The following is a 15,778-nucleotide window of genomic DNA, read 5'->3' as shown; positions in this document are numbered from 1 at the left end:
AGATATTTGCATATTTATTTGGCTGACCTTAACTGGAATATAGAGCTGCAAAGATGGCAGAAATTTCTAGCACTTATTGCTGCAAAAACCTGAGTACTGGAGCTTTCCCTGGAGATGTGACCTTGACTTGTGATTCCTTCCCACATTTGTGTGTATTCTGCTCCAATGATGGCGTCTATCATCTGACGGTGGTGCCGGCTGTGACCCAACCGTGCCGCGGTGCGAGGCCGATTAGCATGAAGATGGCTTTTCCAGTCACATGGTCACGTGAGACATGCCTGCGTATATGTGGGCTTGATGGAGACAATTCTGTGGTCGAATCGTTTCGCTCTTTTTCCGTTTTCACATCTGCGCGTCAAACACAATGTTGCGTCTTCTGCTCACACGTGCCAGACCTGGCAGAGGCGTTTCATCATTGCATATCAAGTGTTTACCATGAAGTCTAACTGGGTCACTGTTGTCGGCTCTGAGTTGTGACAGGAAATCCCTCCAACGTATCGGCACCAACGTCAAACACAACCCCCTCCTATGTCATGAGCGACTCATCTGTGCGCTCCATGAAATAAACTTTGGAGGGAAACACCACGGATCCCTGATAACCTTCATCTCTCTCTGTTCTTTTCACCTTTTCTCCTCATCCCTCCCTCTCTCGCGCGCCTCTCCGATCATTGACGTCGGCTTTGTTCGCCGCAGATTAAGGTCAGGCGCTGATGGAGTCTCCGGGCCCTCGACTCTCACAGCAGAAATATCTTCCCTCCACATTGGCTGCGCTTCTCCCTGCCTCCGTCTGGAACAGACACCCATGCATGATGCGCTCCATCACTGGGGGTAGTGGATTTGAAAATGGTCCACAGCGGCTGCTCTGGTTTCACTGGTGACTAAATCTCGGAGGTGAAGGGGCTCCGTTGATGGGGTCAGTGACGGCACCCGCCTTCTTCAACATATTTGGGCTTTCAGTTTTGAAACCTGTTTTGTAATCGAGACAGGATGTGGTGAGCACGGATGTGCGATGCATGGGAGAGCGTGCTCTCTGACATGATACCTCACTGGTATTTGGTAGTGCACACCTCCTGCTTGCTGAAACAGACGGCATCACTTTGACTTGACTGGCATCGGCTTCGTGAGCTCACTAAACTGACCTGGATCGTCCTGGTGAGTCATGAATCTGATGAGTGATTTTCTCTAGTCCTTCAGTCGCAGGACAATCATAACTCATAGTGTTGCAATATTAGGGAAGTCATGAGTCTGTGTCACCTGCCAGGACTTCAATTGAGGGAGAATCTTTGCTGCATGTGTGAGACCTTGTTAGTTGCTAGACAGGATGCCGATAGCGGATAAGCTGAAACCCAACAAATCAGAGTGCGACTTGAGCCCAGACCAGATCTTGCCTCGGTAGGAAATGGGGTTGAACTTAACTACCGCATATGTGCTGCAATAACTCCGCACTGTGTGTAGAAAAGGAGACAATGATGTTTAAGAGGCTCTTGATTTCACATTTCTTCACTACTACGGAGTCATTGAAAATGGGCCTGTTTTTAGTTAAGTGTTGTCACCCAGTTATTCAGCCTCTTGCTGAAGTGTCTTCCTTCTCTTGAGCTTTATCTTGATGCATGTGGCCCGAGACCTTGAGAGGTTTTATAAGCAGTGTGAGAGAGCTGGAACTCCTGGTTCGCTACAATATAACATGGGAAAACAAACTCTTCTGTGGCAGAAACGCCGTCCGCTTGTGCTCTTCGTAGCTGTCCTACATTTGTGTGTGGAGCACATGAGAATGAATGGCTGTTTCTGTTTGGAGCCATGTTTCCACCAAACTAATTATGAGAAGTGAAAAGAGGATTTAGCTCTGGTGGCCTGACAAATGGGTTAAGAAGTGTGTCAGTGTCGACGGGGGCCTCGAGGACCTGGACGGCTTCCTATGACTTCAAGCAAACATGTGACTGCTGACTTCTCTCTGAAGCCTACTGCCGCAAACTGGTTGAATTGAAGCAAATGTTGCACTTTTCAGTCCCGCCCTGTCAACTTACATTAAATGGAAGGAGGAAAACTATTTGTGAGATCACAATCAATACTTTCTAGAACTAAATCTTTTCTAGTTCGATTATGATACACCAAATATCCCAGGAGTGAAGCATTTTAGCTCATGTACAATTAGATTTTGTTTCTTTGTCTTCATTCTCATGCTAAAAGCCACAAGTCTGAACATAAAATGATGCATACAATTTAAAAAAAAAACCTATTGGGTGGGTTTACATGAGCCAAACCTTGTTGGTCTGAACATCCTTCCTTTGCGTTTTGACTCATCACCTCCCGGCCCCTCCCTCTCTGCTCCATTGCTCTGACCTCCTACTGTCCGTTCTGCACTCAGATGCATCGGACTGTCCTTCCTATTCAATCTCTGGTGTCATGTGCTGTTCTTTATGGGAGCCCCGGCTCTCCCTCCAGCCAGTTTATTTTCTCTTTTGGGGATTCTATCTATACATCCTGCTCTGCATCCATCCATCCATCCATGCTGATAAGTGTTCTCTCTTCTGTCTTGCTGCTCTCCAGGATTATGAATCACAGTGAAAACCAGCAGATTTTATGGACACGCCGACCCCTGTGACATCCCTGGCCAGTGCAGCCAAGCGACTCTGTTTATGTGCCGCACAAAGCTGTCGATCAGCTAGGCCAAGGGGTCAGGGAAGAAGGGGCAGGGACTGTGGAGCGGGAGCCGCTTCTGAGGTTCAAAGGTTCCTGAAGAGGAGGCCCTGAGGCGAAGACGAAAAGAGCTCAACAATGATGACATCACATGGAAAACTGAGGCGGGAGAAGGGGAGTCTGGCGGAGTACGAGTCTCAAATGAAAGGTATGTGGCGGCATGTCATGGGCCAGCACCCAAGCAGACTGGCAAGAGTGTGTGAGGGACTGCGCGTGTGTAGAGGCGTGCTCCGCTGCATGCCTGGATATGTGCTCTCTGACAGTGTGTCAGCCCTCTACCAATCTTGATATGGAGTCCACAATTTCAATTTCATTGCACTCCACTTCAGCTGATCTGTATGTGTGAGTGTTTGCAACATGTACTCCAGCTCACGCCGACTGTCCTGCCACGGCGAAAGCGAGGATGTGCTCTTTCTAACTGAATTGTGCTACTCAAGGCCGGGAAGAAAGACATTATGTTTATGGGCGAACGCTTCCTCTGGACTTCTCAAGTGATAAACTTTGCTGCAGCAAGTGCACAGAACAACAAACTATTTTGAAGTTTTTCTCGACTTGAATGTCCCTCCATCTGCATAACCTCATGTAGCCTTCGTCGTTCGTTGTATCATAGAACCGTAACACTTAAATATTTCAACTTTATACCCCATTAATCTGTGTTTTATTATTCATTTATTTCTGTAATTACACAATTGAAATGAACTCATTTAAGTCTGACATGAAAACAGTATTTTCTTTTCAGGACTTTTTTATTAGCTTCGAAGCTGTTTTATCTTAGATTTCAAACTTTTTCTCTGCATGACAAGAGTAGCCCAACATGTGTGGAACCTTCTAAAGGTGAACGATCTACAACCAAATGGTGTCTTCTGTGAGCGTCTAACAGCTGTAGAGACTGAAGGCTAGCGTTGTTGACATCACTCAGGTTTCACATGGCAACAAGAGCGTGTGTCTTGTGCAGGGCTTTAGAGGTTGTGTGGCTGTCGGCCGCCGCTGTACTGTACTACATGTGTGTATTTATAGCCAGTATTAGCGATGCTGTCTCCTCGCATCCAGTCAGCCGGGGGCAGTGTACTCTCATGGAGACGGAGAAAAAGAGGGACTGAGCAGGGAGACGGGTGAGAAGATAAAGGGTCTTTATTAGCCAGTTTTAGTCACGTCCTATTTCTTCATATTCTGCTCTGGCTGTGCAATGATGGGTTCAATTTAGCTCACAAAACGGTGTAATGCATGAACCAGAACGGGATGAAAGAGAGCGCCATGGTGTGAGTCGGCGGCGGTGGTGGTGATACTGTGGAGCATTGTTTTGCCAAGAAGACGAATGTGGCTTATAGGTTGCAGAGGAGAACAAAAGTGCTCTGTTATTGCTTTTTTTCTTATTCGATCGAAGTGTTGGCTGAAAGTTTTTCATCATTAAAATATACTTTTGTTGAATGTCCGCAAAAACATGCTGCAGATCAGATGAAGATCAGTGATAGGATGCAAATGTAGGCCAAGTCAAAACCATATCACAAGTACGTGTGCTACATTTGTTTGTGTCTTGTGTGTGTCGGAAAAAGTGTTTTGTGATTGTCAATGCAACAACTGCAGAAGAGTTGGTGCGACTGGAAGTGGGTCAGACGATGGTGGGGCTTTCTGCTTTACTGTTGTGATGGGTGGACGCACTCATGCGACCCTCAGTGTTGGCTCATTTGTGCGTGCGTGCTCATTTGCATTTGTGTCCAGCCGTGCTTATCCATGTGCACTTGCTTGTTTGAGTGGCTCCCTCTCTAAACTTCTCTCCCTCCTCTGAAGACTTGCGGACACAGCTGACCGACCAGTTGAAGATTTTAGACTCTCAAGTGGAAGTGAAACAGCAGCAGCTGTCGGACCTCTCGGAGTTCCTCCGTCGTCGAGGTGACATCGAAGCCGAATATGCTCGGGCTCTTGACAAACTCACAGAGAGGTTCACGCACAAAACTAAAAAGTGAGCTGGGTTTTTTTCTTTCCTGTTGGCTGTGCAGTCCTCATCCTGCTTCCAGGGTTTTTTCATTGTGAGGTTCTTTTATTCTTATCCAGGAAGGAGCAGTGGGGTCAGTCTGTCTGTCATGTCTGGTCTGTTTTGCTGACACAGACTCGGCTTGAAAGTCGTGAGCATGCAGCTCTAGGTGACACCTGCTGCAATACACTAACACAGCGGCTGATCCACAGCACGGAGGACGCGCACCGCCTGCACAAACGGGTCAGTGTTGGAGTGAACGGTTGTGTGCTGAAAAGATAACTTGAAGGATGAATCCAATGTGCTTTTTCATCTGCAATTTGGACTGAAACAATGCACATTGGGCCGGAGGTGAGTTCAGCCCTGTTGGTCTCATTTGCCAGGTGAACTCTGACCCCTCTGTTGAGGGAGAGCGCGACCTCTGTAAGTTAAAGAAGTTGAAAGGTCATGTCTTCCGCTGAACATTAGTGACAGCAGGTTCTTTTTCATGAAGGCTCTGGCTGTCAGCTCAACTTCCTGTGTGAGATCTTGGATTAAAATTTTTAAATTTTTACAAAACAGTTCTGCTCTTCATCCATAGTTTGGGGAGTGGACCAATGATATAGAACAGACTCCTGCATCACCTGATGCTTTTTAATGTGTAGGATAAACAATTCATCCCCACATTTACAGTCTGTTCTGCTGACTTTTTGTCTGTTTTCAATTTGTGTGTGTTTTTCATTGCTGCTGTATTTTGCAGAGCAAAGAAGTTGGAACGCAGATGCAGGATGAGCTGATGAAGGTGACGACAGAGATGCAGACGGTGAGACGTGTGACCTGCTTTGGTGCTGACTCGACACAACAAGGTGGTTTAAATCCCGTTTTTCTTTTTACTCCTGAAGGCCCTGAAGACCTATAACCAGTACCACACTGACTGTCTCATCGCCGAGGGGAAACTGAAGGAGGCGGAGCGCTTGGAAGAGAGACACACCGGCAAGTCAGCTGACCTCGGCCTCGGCCAATCAGGAGCGAGACGTAGCTCTGTCAAAAAGATGGAGAGATTAATGGAGAAGGTAAATGCTTGTGCGATCACTCGGTGATGAGATATGAAACATGACTATTTGCAACGTTGAATCATATCTTTTTAGTACTTGCTCTGCGATATTAACACACAGGGCTTAACCACAGCTCGATACAAGTGGTCGTGCATGAGGTTTATCAAACACATGATTTAAAATCGTGGAGCTTTTTTTAATTTTTTTTCAAGTTTTTTTTGCCCCATACCGTTCTAGAGAGACCAGTCCTTTGGTGAAGTCTGATCTATTGAAATGTACGTTTGTGTGCAGAGGCACGGCAGAGTGCAGGAGACCCAGCTGAAGTGCACCAAGGCCCGCAATGACTACCTGCTAAATTTAGCCGCAGCCAACGCAGCAATGAACAAGTACTACCTGCAGGACATCAGTACTCTCATTGATGTAAGGAACAATCTTGAACTTCGGGGGGGCCATTGACCTCACCGCTTGCTTTATTTATTTATTTATTTTTTTCCAGTGTTGTGACCTCGGTTTCCATCTCTCTGTCGAGAGGGTTATGAAATGCTACCTGGCCAGCAGGTGGCGCATCCAGAAGACAGAGGAAAGTGGGCTAAAGCAGTTGGAATCTGCTGTGACGTCACTGGACCAGGGAGGCGACAGGGATGCGCTGCTTCAGCAACACGACTCCGCCTTCTGCCTTCCTTTCAGGTTCAACTACCACCCGCATGAAGGAGACCAGGTGAAGGCCCTGCACCGCACTGCATCATATAAACTGTCTAGGAGTTTGATCCTTCACCTTCTACTTCTGGAAATATAAACACACAAGCATATGAGAGTCAGACAGGCACGTCTGCTTGATCTTGTGTGTCTGGTCACTTCACTTCGGGAACAACTGTAACACGGATTACATAGAAGCTTAAGCATTTTTAAAGGTCTTATATTAGTTGTCTGTGTTTTGTTTGTCTTTGAGCGTTTTTTGTCTGTTGAAAAAGTAAAAGGAAGGAAAAATCTATTTTTAAATATGTGAGCTACAATGAGAATCTTTAACTGAAATAAATTTTTAATGAATTAACACGTTTTTACAACCGTTTAAGCGTTTTATACTAATCCTTCCTGTCAATCAAAGGTGTGCGAGGTTAGTGCGGAGAGCCAGGTCCGGTACGAGCTGGAGACACGTTTCCAGCAGCTTCAGTCTCGGCTGGCTGCCGTCACACTGGAAACAGAGGAGGTGAGAATCCAAAGTATTTGCTGAATTGCTGACAGGACGTCTTACGATGTGCTCCTCCTCAGGTCAGTAAGACCCTGAAAGCGACGCTCAGCGCCCTGCTGGAAAACATATGCGACAGCGACAGTCACCCTGCGACCGACGTGCCCAGCAGCCTATCACATGAGCCCCCTGGAGGCAGCTCCGCCCCCAAACTTACCCTGGCGAAACGTCGGGCCAATCAGCAGGAGACGGAGACTTTCTACTTTACAGTGAGTACTATGGATCAGATGAAGGCAAACTCAGGTTATGAGGTGTCCTGAGTCAGGGGAGCTGGAGCAGCCTGACCATCTCCTGCTCACCCGATCCCTCTCCTCAGAGGAGCCCGGGCATGTGGCAGTATTCCCCTCTCTAAAAGCTCCACCTGCCATCCAGCAACCTGTCAACAGAACTCGGGATGAAGCCACGACAGTCATGCTTTTTTTTTGTCTTCCGTTATGATGCAGAAAGTGAAGGAGTTCCTCACCAGCAGCTCTCTCACATCCAAACTCCAAGCCAAGCATGACCTGCTGCAGGAGGCGATACAGAAAGGTACATCTTTTTCATGCCCCATTTCCCCTGAGGTCGAGCAATTTCTTTTATGGTGTCCACAATGTGAGTCGTAAAAATTGCCAATTCTCCCTTTAATCTCTCTTTCTTCCAGCCGAGGCTGTGGACACCGACCCCTCAAGGTAACACATTTTTTCACATCGCTGAGCCTTGCTAGAGGAATGGAGAGAGGAGAAGGCCTTTTTATTTCTCAAATTAATGAAAGGAGACTGAGGTCAACGTGGTCGGAAGTGTGCATGCTAAACAGCTTAAAGCATTGTATCTAATATATACTTCCCAGAATTCAGTGTCGGTCAGTGCGGGCTCGGAAGTCCAGGCCTGTTTCCCAATTCTGCCACACAATCTTCAACACAGGCATTATGTCCTACATCCAGGTAACACTCTCACTTCACTGTGGACGTGCACTGCACTTGAACCCGCGAGGGGGAATACCTGCCGTATTATTTTGGTGGGGTGTTGGCGGCAGCAGCAGCCTGTCCCCTTGCCCTTTCCCTTGCTAGTCGACTTCCTCCTGTTCATTCTCAGTTGCAGCTTATTAATGGCTCACAGTCCACCCCCCCTCCTTTTATCTTGTCGTGTAAACGGGATTAGTCCTCTGCTGCTTCCTCTCTCTGCTCCTCTCATGTGCTTATTGCCCCTCTGCTACGTTCTCTGATGCCTCCCTCATGTTTCCCTCTGCTCTTCTCTGTCTGTGCTGGGCTGGGCTCGGTGTAGGCGACGCCGCAGAATGTCTCGCACTCAGGTACAACTGGATGGTCGACTGACAGCAGCTTGGCCAGATACATTTGAAAAATGAGTGCGATCAATACAAGACGCTGCCAAAATAAGTCTGATAAAAGATATGTTTTCATTTAATTACCCCCATTTTAAATATTTATTAAGTTTATTTATTGATCGACTTATTTTTGTTATTGTGACCACGCGCTTGTGCATTTTTTTTGTCTTCATTTTTGTGCTATCATTCTGCATTGCTCATGTAGTAAATCCTGTGCTTGTGTTTCCCAAATGATCATTGAATCTCATTCATCTGCCCCTCCATCAAAATAACATTGTTGTGCAAAGTTGAAGTAAAGTGTGTCTTGCACTCATTCGGCCATCGCAACCTTCACTTTCTGTAAAAATGCATTCCTTTCACCTCCATCTGTCAGTCATGCTCCACCCGATGTTGCCAGCCTGAGTAAAACAATCTATGTTTTACTTCTTTTGTATCGTTTCCTTGAAGCCATCTGAACTTGAATTCCCCATCTCTTTGTCCACCTTCCTCATATCTGTTATGGTTTTCCTCCGGCAGAGCTCTGGGCAACAGATTCCCGTGGTGGTTGAGAGCTGTATTCGTTTCATAAACCTTCACGGTGAGACAGTTTTTATGTTCTACCTCGGTTCACACCGTAGGGAGAACTGCATGCGGACGGTGAGAGGGTGGCAGCTGTGTGCGTGCGTGCGTGCGTGCGTGCGTGCGTGCGTGCGTGCGTGCGTGCGTGCGTGCGTGCGTGTGTGAGAGAGAGGATGCTGTGATGATTCCTGGGCTTCAGACATAAAACAGTGTGAAATGTGGGCTTCAGGACTTCATCATGAAGGAATATTCCGAGTTCCTGGGTCCCAGAGGGAGGTCAACCTGATCAGAGATGCTTTTGAAAGAGGTGAGAGCTTCATTTGATCACTCCTGCTGACCGCTAATATTCCCGACAGAGTCCACACGCGAGCTGCCTTGAAGTTGGAGGATTTTGAAACAATAAAATCCACCACTCGTGACTGTTAATGTGATCGAATATGGAACCCTGAAGGTGGATTTTATCAAGCTTATTTTGCACTTCTTCAACAGGAGAGGATCCTCTGTCAGACAGCGAATGTGACCTGGACTCTGTTGCAGGGGTGCTGAAGCTTTACTTCAGGGGTCTTGAGCCTCCGCTGTTCCCCTATGACAGCTACTCCCAGCTGCTGGAGTGTGTCCGTAAGAACTCGGTTCTTTGTCTGCAGTTCTGAGGCAGCATCAACTAGACAGTGTTTGGTTTGCTCTGCCTGTAAGTGATGCGAGGTGCAGTTGTGACACAGATATCTTCACTGTGACACACTGTCACCAAACTAAAACATATGAAGAATTGAGCTAAAACAAAACAAATGGCTAACCTGAACCTGGAGCAGAAACAAACTTCAATTCAATTATCATGACCCAGTTATTTTGAAGTTCGAATCCATGTATTGAGGCTTCAACTTGTTATATAGCGTTATATAAATAAAATGTAAGGCAAAGTAGCTGTCAGATTCAATACATTTTTGAATTATTTTGATAGTTTCCATCGCAGTTTCTATGACAACCGTCCCCACGACAGTATGTCTCGTTCAAACAAGGGCCTTTTTCCTTGCAAAAATACAGGACTCTTATAACTAAATATTGAATAATCATCAGTAATTGAAAATACTTCTTCATTATTTATTATTGTGCTTTAGCAAAACCATTTTAGTGTCAATAAGAATGGGACATTTCATGACTATCTGGTCACAAAAGATACTGTTGCAGCCACATTGACACATCTGTTCGTGTTAAACTCAGTCGTACTTATTACGACTGTCTTCCTGGGAACTACAGTCCAGTTTAAAGGTTTCACTCTAGTAAACCCCCGCTCCATGCTGAGACATGTTCAGGGGTGTCTGCCTCTTAAACCTTCTCTTTCAACAGAGATCGAAGGGGTGACGGAGAAAGCAGCCCAGATTAAAGCAATCATCTCCACCTTCCCTCGACCTCTCCTCATCGTGATGCGCTACCTTTTTGCATTCCTAAACCAGTAAGTGGCATATACACTGTGGCCGCCTTATTCAGGACAGGAATGATGGCTTTTTTCTGTTTGTGTGTCAGTGTTTCTCAGTACAGCGACGAGAACATGATGCAGCCTTATAACTTGGCTGTCTGCTTTGGTCCAAGTCTGCTGAGAGGCCTCGACTCCGATGATGCTGTTGCGCAGCAACCCCAGGTCAATGACTTGGTCAAGACTATGATCCTGCAGCATGACGTCATTTTCCCCGGCCAGTCTGAGTTAGCTGGACCTGTCTATGAGAAGCACATGACCCTGGAGCAGGAGTACTGGTGACAGCCACTGCATTCTTCGGCACTTTCATGAGATGATATTTCATTCAAATCTGACCCTGTTTTCTGCTTTATCCAGTGAGCCCATCACTGAGGAGGGCGATGGGGAGACGGAGCCTCTGCCCTGCGAGGATGGTGGGTAGACACAAAGTAACCACACCAAAGATAATGGGAAACATCCCTCCCCTTTTGTGCATTCTGGCCCAGCAGAGTGGGAAGCCATCTCCATGTTTGACTATGTGGCCCGGTCTCCAGCGGAGCTGTCCTTCAAGCAGGGGGAGCTTCTCATCCTCCACAGCAAGGCATCTTGTGACTGGTGGAGAGGAGAAGTGGGCGGGGTGAAAGGTCTCATCCCGCACAAGTACATCAGCGTCCTGGATGGGTGAGTCACGGTTCAGACCCGGGCTCCCCAGGGGCCTCTGTTCTCATTAATTCACCTCACCTCTTTAATATGTGGAATATCACTGTGATACGCTGCAGGTCAGAGCGAGTGAAGAGGGACGAGGGAGGCGGAGGAGGCAGCACTGGCAACCTGTCTTCAGAAGATGCCCAGACTGAGAACACCATTCGGTACGTGCACACACACACACACACACACACACACACACACACACACACACAAACAAAAGCTGAAAGGTTAAAAGGTGAGCGGTTTTGTAGGCGTGCAGACCGACGTTTTTCCTGAAAGTGTTACAACAATTGTGCGGTCTTGACAGGATGCGGGTGAATAGCGACGGTGCTTCGTTGCCAGGGAGACAGAGAGCAAGTGAGGGGTGCCCCAGTCGAAAGCCACCCACCTCCCCAGCTGCGCGACATCTGCCTGTGTAAGAGCAGGAACTTATCTCTGCCATGTTTGACTTTTCTGAAACTGTCTTTGAGTTTGAGACTTTTTCACAATGCTCCTCATAATGATGGGTCATTTCTGCATTTTATTTTAAACCAGCAAAGGGATTTTAATCAACTATTAATATCTGCAGGCTATTTATTCCATTTTTTTCCTCGATATTTATAGTCTAGAAAACTATGTAGTCTGTTTCATTAAGTATCAGTGTAACACCTAAACAGTAGAGGTGAAATCCCATGGAGCTGTAGGAACGTGTTGAGGTGCCATGGAAGACTGCAAAATGCAACTGTTCAATATAGCTGTAAGCAACGTTGGTTCATGACAGAAAATTAAGCGGTAGTTCATTTTGCCTGTCAGATTAAATCCACAGGTTTGAAAGCATCCGGCAATAACTCACATCAATTGTTTTACTTTCTCTCATGTCGTGTCTGTCAGTGCTCAGGAGAGGAGACACACTCTGGATACGGTAAGACAGGTGGGCTTCAGACCTCCAGAAAGACCTCCTCAGGTGCAGGTGGACAGAACAGCTGACAAGGTCAGTGATGCATCTTGATCTCTCTCACTGCGGACAATGAACAAGTGACCTCATTGAATAGTCTGAAAAGATAGTATATAAAATCAGTCAGTAAAAACTGCTCATAATTGCTTCATTTATTAAATTTTTATGTTTGTTTCTCGGTGAAATGTCATAATTTCTTTCCATTCTTTATTCCTGCTGGCGGTTCTTTTGACTCACTATTTTCTTCTACCTGTAAGCGATGACTTTGACACCAATAAAGTTGTCTTTTTTCATCACAACGCTCCCAGGAAATGATCAGTCGGCAGATGAACTCGGTGTTCAAGGAGCTCCTGTCTCGCCAGCCCCCCATGCAGCCGTCCTCTCTGACCGCCGCAGCCCTCACTGGCCCCGCCCCCTCCGCCTCCACCACCTCCTCTCTTCCCCAAGCGGCCCCGGCAGCCAAAAAAGCTGGGTTCGGCCTCAAAGGACGAGCCCTTTTCAGACCTGTGGATTAATGACTTTTGTGGGAAATCTATATTTTTACGACACGTGTACAAATTGTGTCTGCCATCTCATAGTGCCACTTGTCTCAGTGCCGTGTTCGAGTCTGTCCAGTGTGTCTGTTTTCGGATGGTTTCTGCCTTTCTTCACCTCGCTTGGTTTTCTCGGCTTTTGTGGTTTGTTGGAGAATCAGGTTCGAGTCACCAGTTCTTCCACTGGACTGACTTTACGACGAATTGTTGCCAATAGAGTGACTGCATCATAAAAACCTCCTTTTAAGTTGTCCCCTAGTGGCAGGTCTGAGATCAGCATGTCAATATACTTGAGTTCCAAACCTGATCTGGGACCTGTGTCTGGGAGTGCCTTTGATATTGTGCTTTCATTTGAATATATACTGTAGTTTTTTTAGTATTCACAACGTCATGGAGCTGGTCATGTGACGCGCGGTGAAACAGAAACATCCTCCCATGCTGTGATTCGTGGTCTCAAGCGCAGGCCGAAACTCAGGGCTTTTGCAGAGTTAGATTCAGATTTGGATTGGAGATATTTCAGTGTCGGTTTCTCACTCAGGGCTGTGCTTATTCAACTGGAAACTGTGCCCCGGCTTCGCCAGACTAATCGCTCCCATGTCGAAGAAGACCTGGCTGAAATGTGAACTTATTGGTGACACATTTTTGCTCCTGTTAATATTTCGCCCCATTCACTTTAAGCTGTTTGGCCACGTATTCCTCACGAGTCCTCACGCTGCCATGTCTTCATTGTTTAAACAAATGGTTCTGTTCTGTTTTGAATAATTCTGCTTCAATTGTTTTAATATTTTGGATCTCTGTTTAATGTCACCAGATTAACTGTATCAAATTCTAAATGTTGTTCGACCAAAATATGAATAAAGCAAAGCTGATAATGTGACAGATGACGTTGATTTTAAAGGCTAGCCATTTGTTTCGCTGGTTAGGTTCAAGGTTTGTGACCTTAAATCCACTCCACCACTAACTGATGTTGTCTATTTTTTTCTCTCCCAAGTGAAAAGGAATTTACTCCTAAAAACACGGAGCAACCCAGGTGTCATGCAAACAATCTCATCCCTCCCAGTGGGTGTGTTTTGACCTACTGAACCGCCATCTCTCTGCTGTAAAATGATCATTCTCCTCCTGAAATAACCCACTGACTCACCCCTCCGCCGAGGCGATCCACGGCATCAGCGCTCTGAGCCATTGACAACTGTGTGTGAGAATCTGTGTCTGGACTCGTACTTGCCAGATCAGCTCCCAGGGCCTTTGTGATTAAGCGGACCACTTGATCTCGGTGACATTCTCCATTAACGCCCCCTGCATGGATTCCCGCCCACCTCCTCTCCCCGCTGTCCCCGGTGCTGTTCTCTGGGATTAATTCAGCACTTTGAAGTTTGGTAAGTCTGGGCCAGCTATTCTCTGTCCTGCTTCAGTGACTAGCACAAGCATTGAGCTTTCAATACACGAGTGGCGCCAGGCCGAAGCCAGTTCCTCTTCTGAGTAGAAACCGATGCATTTTCAGCGAGCACATGAACTTTCCACTCTCCTACTTCAAAATAACCAAATGCTATTTTCAGATATTGCAGCGACTTCTGGAGAACAGTTGCTTGTGCCAGTTAAGTTGAAGGCATGAGTCGGTGTCCATGACGGGTCTTTGACTTCAACATACGCAACAGGGTCTTTAATGGCCATATGGCTTTGTCATGCCAAAATAACCAAGGAATTGTTTTCTGCCATGAAGCAGAGGCTGGATTTTGTCATGAGCATCAGCTCCACGAGACACAAAATCTCAACAAATAAGCCAGTGGTGATTCTTGACAGTGTTGTCGGGAGGATGGCGATGGTGAGTGATGACTGTCTGGTGGAGTGTCGGATCGACGACAGCGATGAAGATGATGGCAGTGGAGAACAGATGAGGACACCTCCACCCCCTCCAGAGTTTGCATCCAAGGGTAGCACTCCATCACCCAAACCGCCGACCCCACCTGCAGCACCCACACTTCCTGTCAGCAGGGACCCGTATGGGATCAACCGGCACCTCAAGGTTCTTCTGATCATGTCGCAGACATCGCGTGATTCTAGAGACAGATTTGTCTTCTGCCGTTGCAGGTGGACGTCAGCGATGTCCTGGCTGAGCCTGCTGCTCCTCGCAGCATTGACCAAGTCTGGCTATACAGTGTTGTTGGCTTTGAGAAGACGCGAGTCTGGACATACACAGTCCTCTCCTTGCTGCTGGCTGTGCCCTTTGCTTTCCTCTGTGGCTTATTTGTGGCTGTCCTCGCCTGTTTACACGTCTGGTAGGTTTCTTCCTCACATTTGAAGCAAAAACATGACGGCATCTATGCCCCAATGATCGCTTAAGAAGGGGGACAAAGTGCTAGTTAAAGACTTACCAGAAATACATTTGTAGTTTGAACCAGACGACGGAATATTCCAGTTTTTTCTTTGTCTCTGCAGGTTTGTGGTGCCTTTCTTACAGTTGAGCAACACCTTCCTTCCATGCCTGCGTTCCATTTGGATTTGTTCTCTCAATGTTTTCATTTCCCCTTTGTGTTCGTCTCTTGCGCTCTGCTGCAGTCAGGTTGTGGTCTCCCTGTCCAAGCAGGACTGGACTGCCAAAAAAGAGCGGGAAATAGCCTGAAAATGCCTGGCCCGCATTCTGTAAGCTGTTCTATTTAAGTTATTTGTGTGTTTTCTACTTCTTAGAAGAAGGAGAAGAGCAGGATTGTAAGTTTTCCCATTTCATAAAACAGTTTTTTGACTTGATGTTGCATCATTTCTTTTTTATTATTAGTATTCGCATGCCGATGTCATGAAGAGTTCTTTTTTATGTGCATTTAGGTACGACCAATCTTGGTAAATTAATCCTGCTCAATTATTTTCTTAGTTTTCTTGACATTTGCATGTCATTTACCCCCATCAGATAGTTGTTGTTGCAATTATTATTTTATTGTATAATGTCTTTTTTCTTTGAAGCAAACAAGCAATCTGTATTGTATACATTGTATACATATAAGTTGATATAAATGCTTTTTACACGTGTGGTAAGCTTCGAATAATAAAGTATTATCTGGCTGGAATCTACTGCAGTGCCTCCACTTTCTTTCCAAATGGGAGAATTGTTGTTGTACATTGGATGTTCTTCATCTTCTTCTTGGTGGGATTGTGTGCTGCTGGGGCAAATCCCAGCTAGTTGGGCGTCAGTCCCGGACACCTTTCAAATAGATGCGTTTAAAGATTTTAAATCGTGGGGGGCACAACATTCAAAATTCCGTTTTTCTCTATTGCACGCGAACGCCCCAAATTCGTTTCTACCCATCATGCATTTCGGTCCGCCATCTTTGTT

The 15,778-nt window shown here is 46.4% G+C and overlaps 2 protein-coding genes across 5 annotated transcripts; both read left to right on the top strand.

Annotated features, from left to right (window-relative positions):
- Positions 1–1,010: 1,010 nt before the first annotated feature.
- arhgap4b (Rho GTPase activating protein 4b) lies at positions 1,011–14,362 on the top strand. Of its 4 annotated transcripts, none has more exons than XM_053849218.1 (24): positions 1,011–1,152; positions 2,548–2,845; positions 4,486–4,657; positions 4,750–4,912; positions 5,409–5,471; positions 5,551–5,721; positions 5,995–6,123; positions 6,200–6,421; positions 6,809–6,910; positions 6,973–7,158; positions 7,393–7,477; positions 7,590–7,617; positions 7,776–7,869; positions 8,787–8,847; positions 9,058–9,135; positions 9,318–9,446; positions 10,173–10,278; positions 10,350–10,577; positions 10,657–10,712; positions 10,788–10,959; positions 11,058–11,147; positions 11,294–11,401; positions 11,857–11,956; positions 12,229–13,895. In XM_053849218.1, the coding sequence occupies exons 2-24, from the start codon at positions 2,776–2,778 to the stop codon at positions 12,433–12,435; spliced, it is 2,820 nt and encodes a 939-aa protein (XP_053705193.1). In that variant the 5' UTR covers positions 1,011–1,152; positions 2,548–2,775; the 3' UTR covers positions 12,436–13,895. The 4 variants fall into 4 exon arrangements, with proteins under 4 accessions (XP_053705193.1, XP_053705194.1, XP_053705195.1 ...); XM_053849219.1 differs by lacking the exon at positions 7,776–7,869 and adding an exon at positions 8,210–8,237 and having other exon boundaries at positions 12,229–13,880; XM_053849220.1 differs by lacking the exon at positions 11,294–11,401 and having other exon boundaries at positions 12,229–14,025.
- Positions 14,117–15,483, top strand: cav4b (caveolin 4b). Its single transcript, XM_053849222.1, has 3 exons — positions 14,117–14,476; positions 14,542–14,729; positions 14,890–15,483. The coding sequence occupies exons 1-3, from the start codon at positions 14,117–14,119 to the stop codon at positions 15,071–15,073; spliced, it is 732 nt and encodes a 243-aa protein (XP_053705197.1). The 3' UTR covers positions 15,074–15,483.
- Positions 15,484–15,778: the final 295 nt, after the last annotated feature.

This window comes from Synchiropus splendidus, chromosome 18 (assembly GCF_027744825.2).
Source record: "Synchiropus splendidus isolate RoL2022-P1 chromosome 18, RoL_Sspl_1.0, whole genome shotgun sequence".
NCBI classification, from domain to species: domain Eukaryota; kingdom Metazoa; phylum Chordata; class Actinopteri; order Syngnathiformes; family Callionymidae; genus Synchiropus; species Synchiropus splendidus.
The sequence above is the reverse complement of the archived record's forward strand: the minus strand, read 5'-3'. Positions and strand labels throughout refer to the sequence as shown.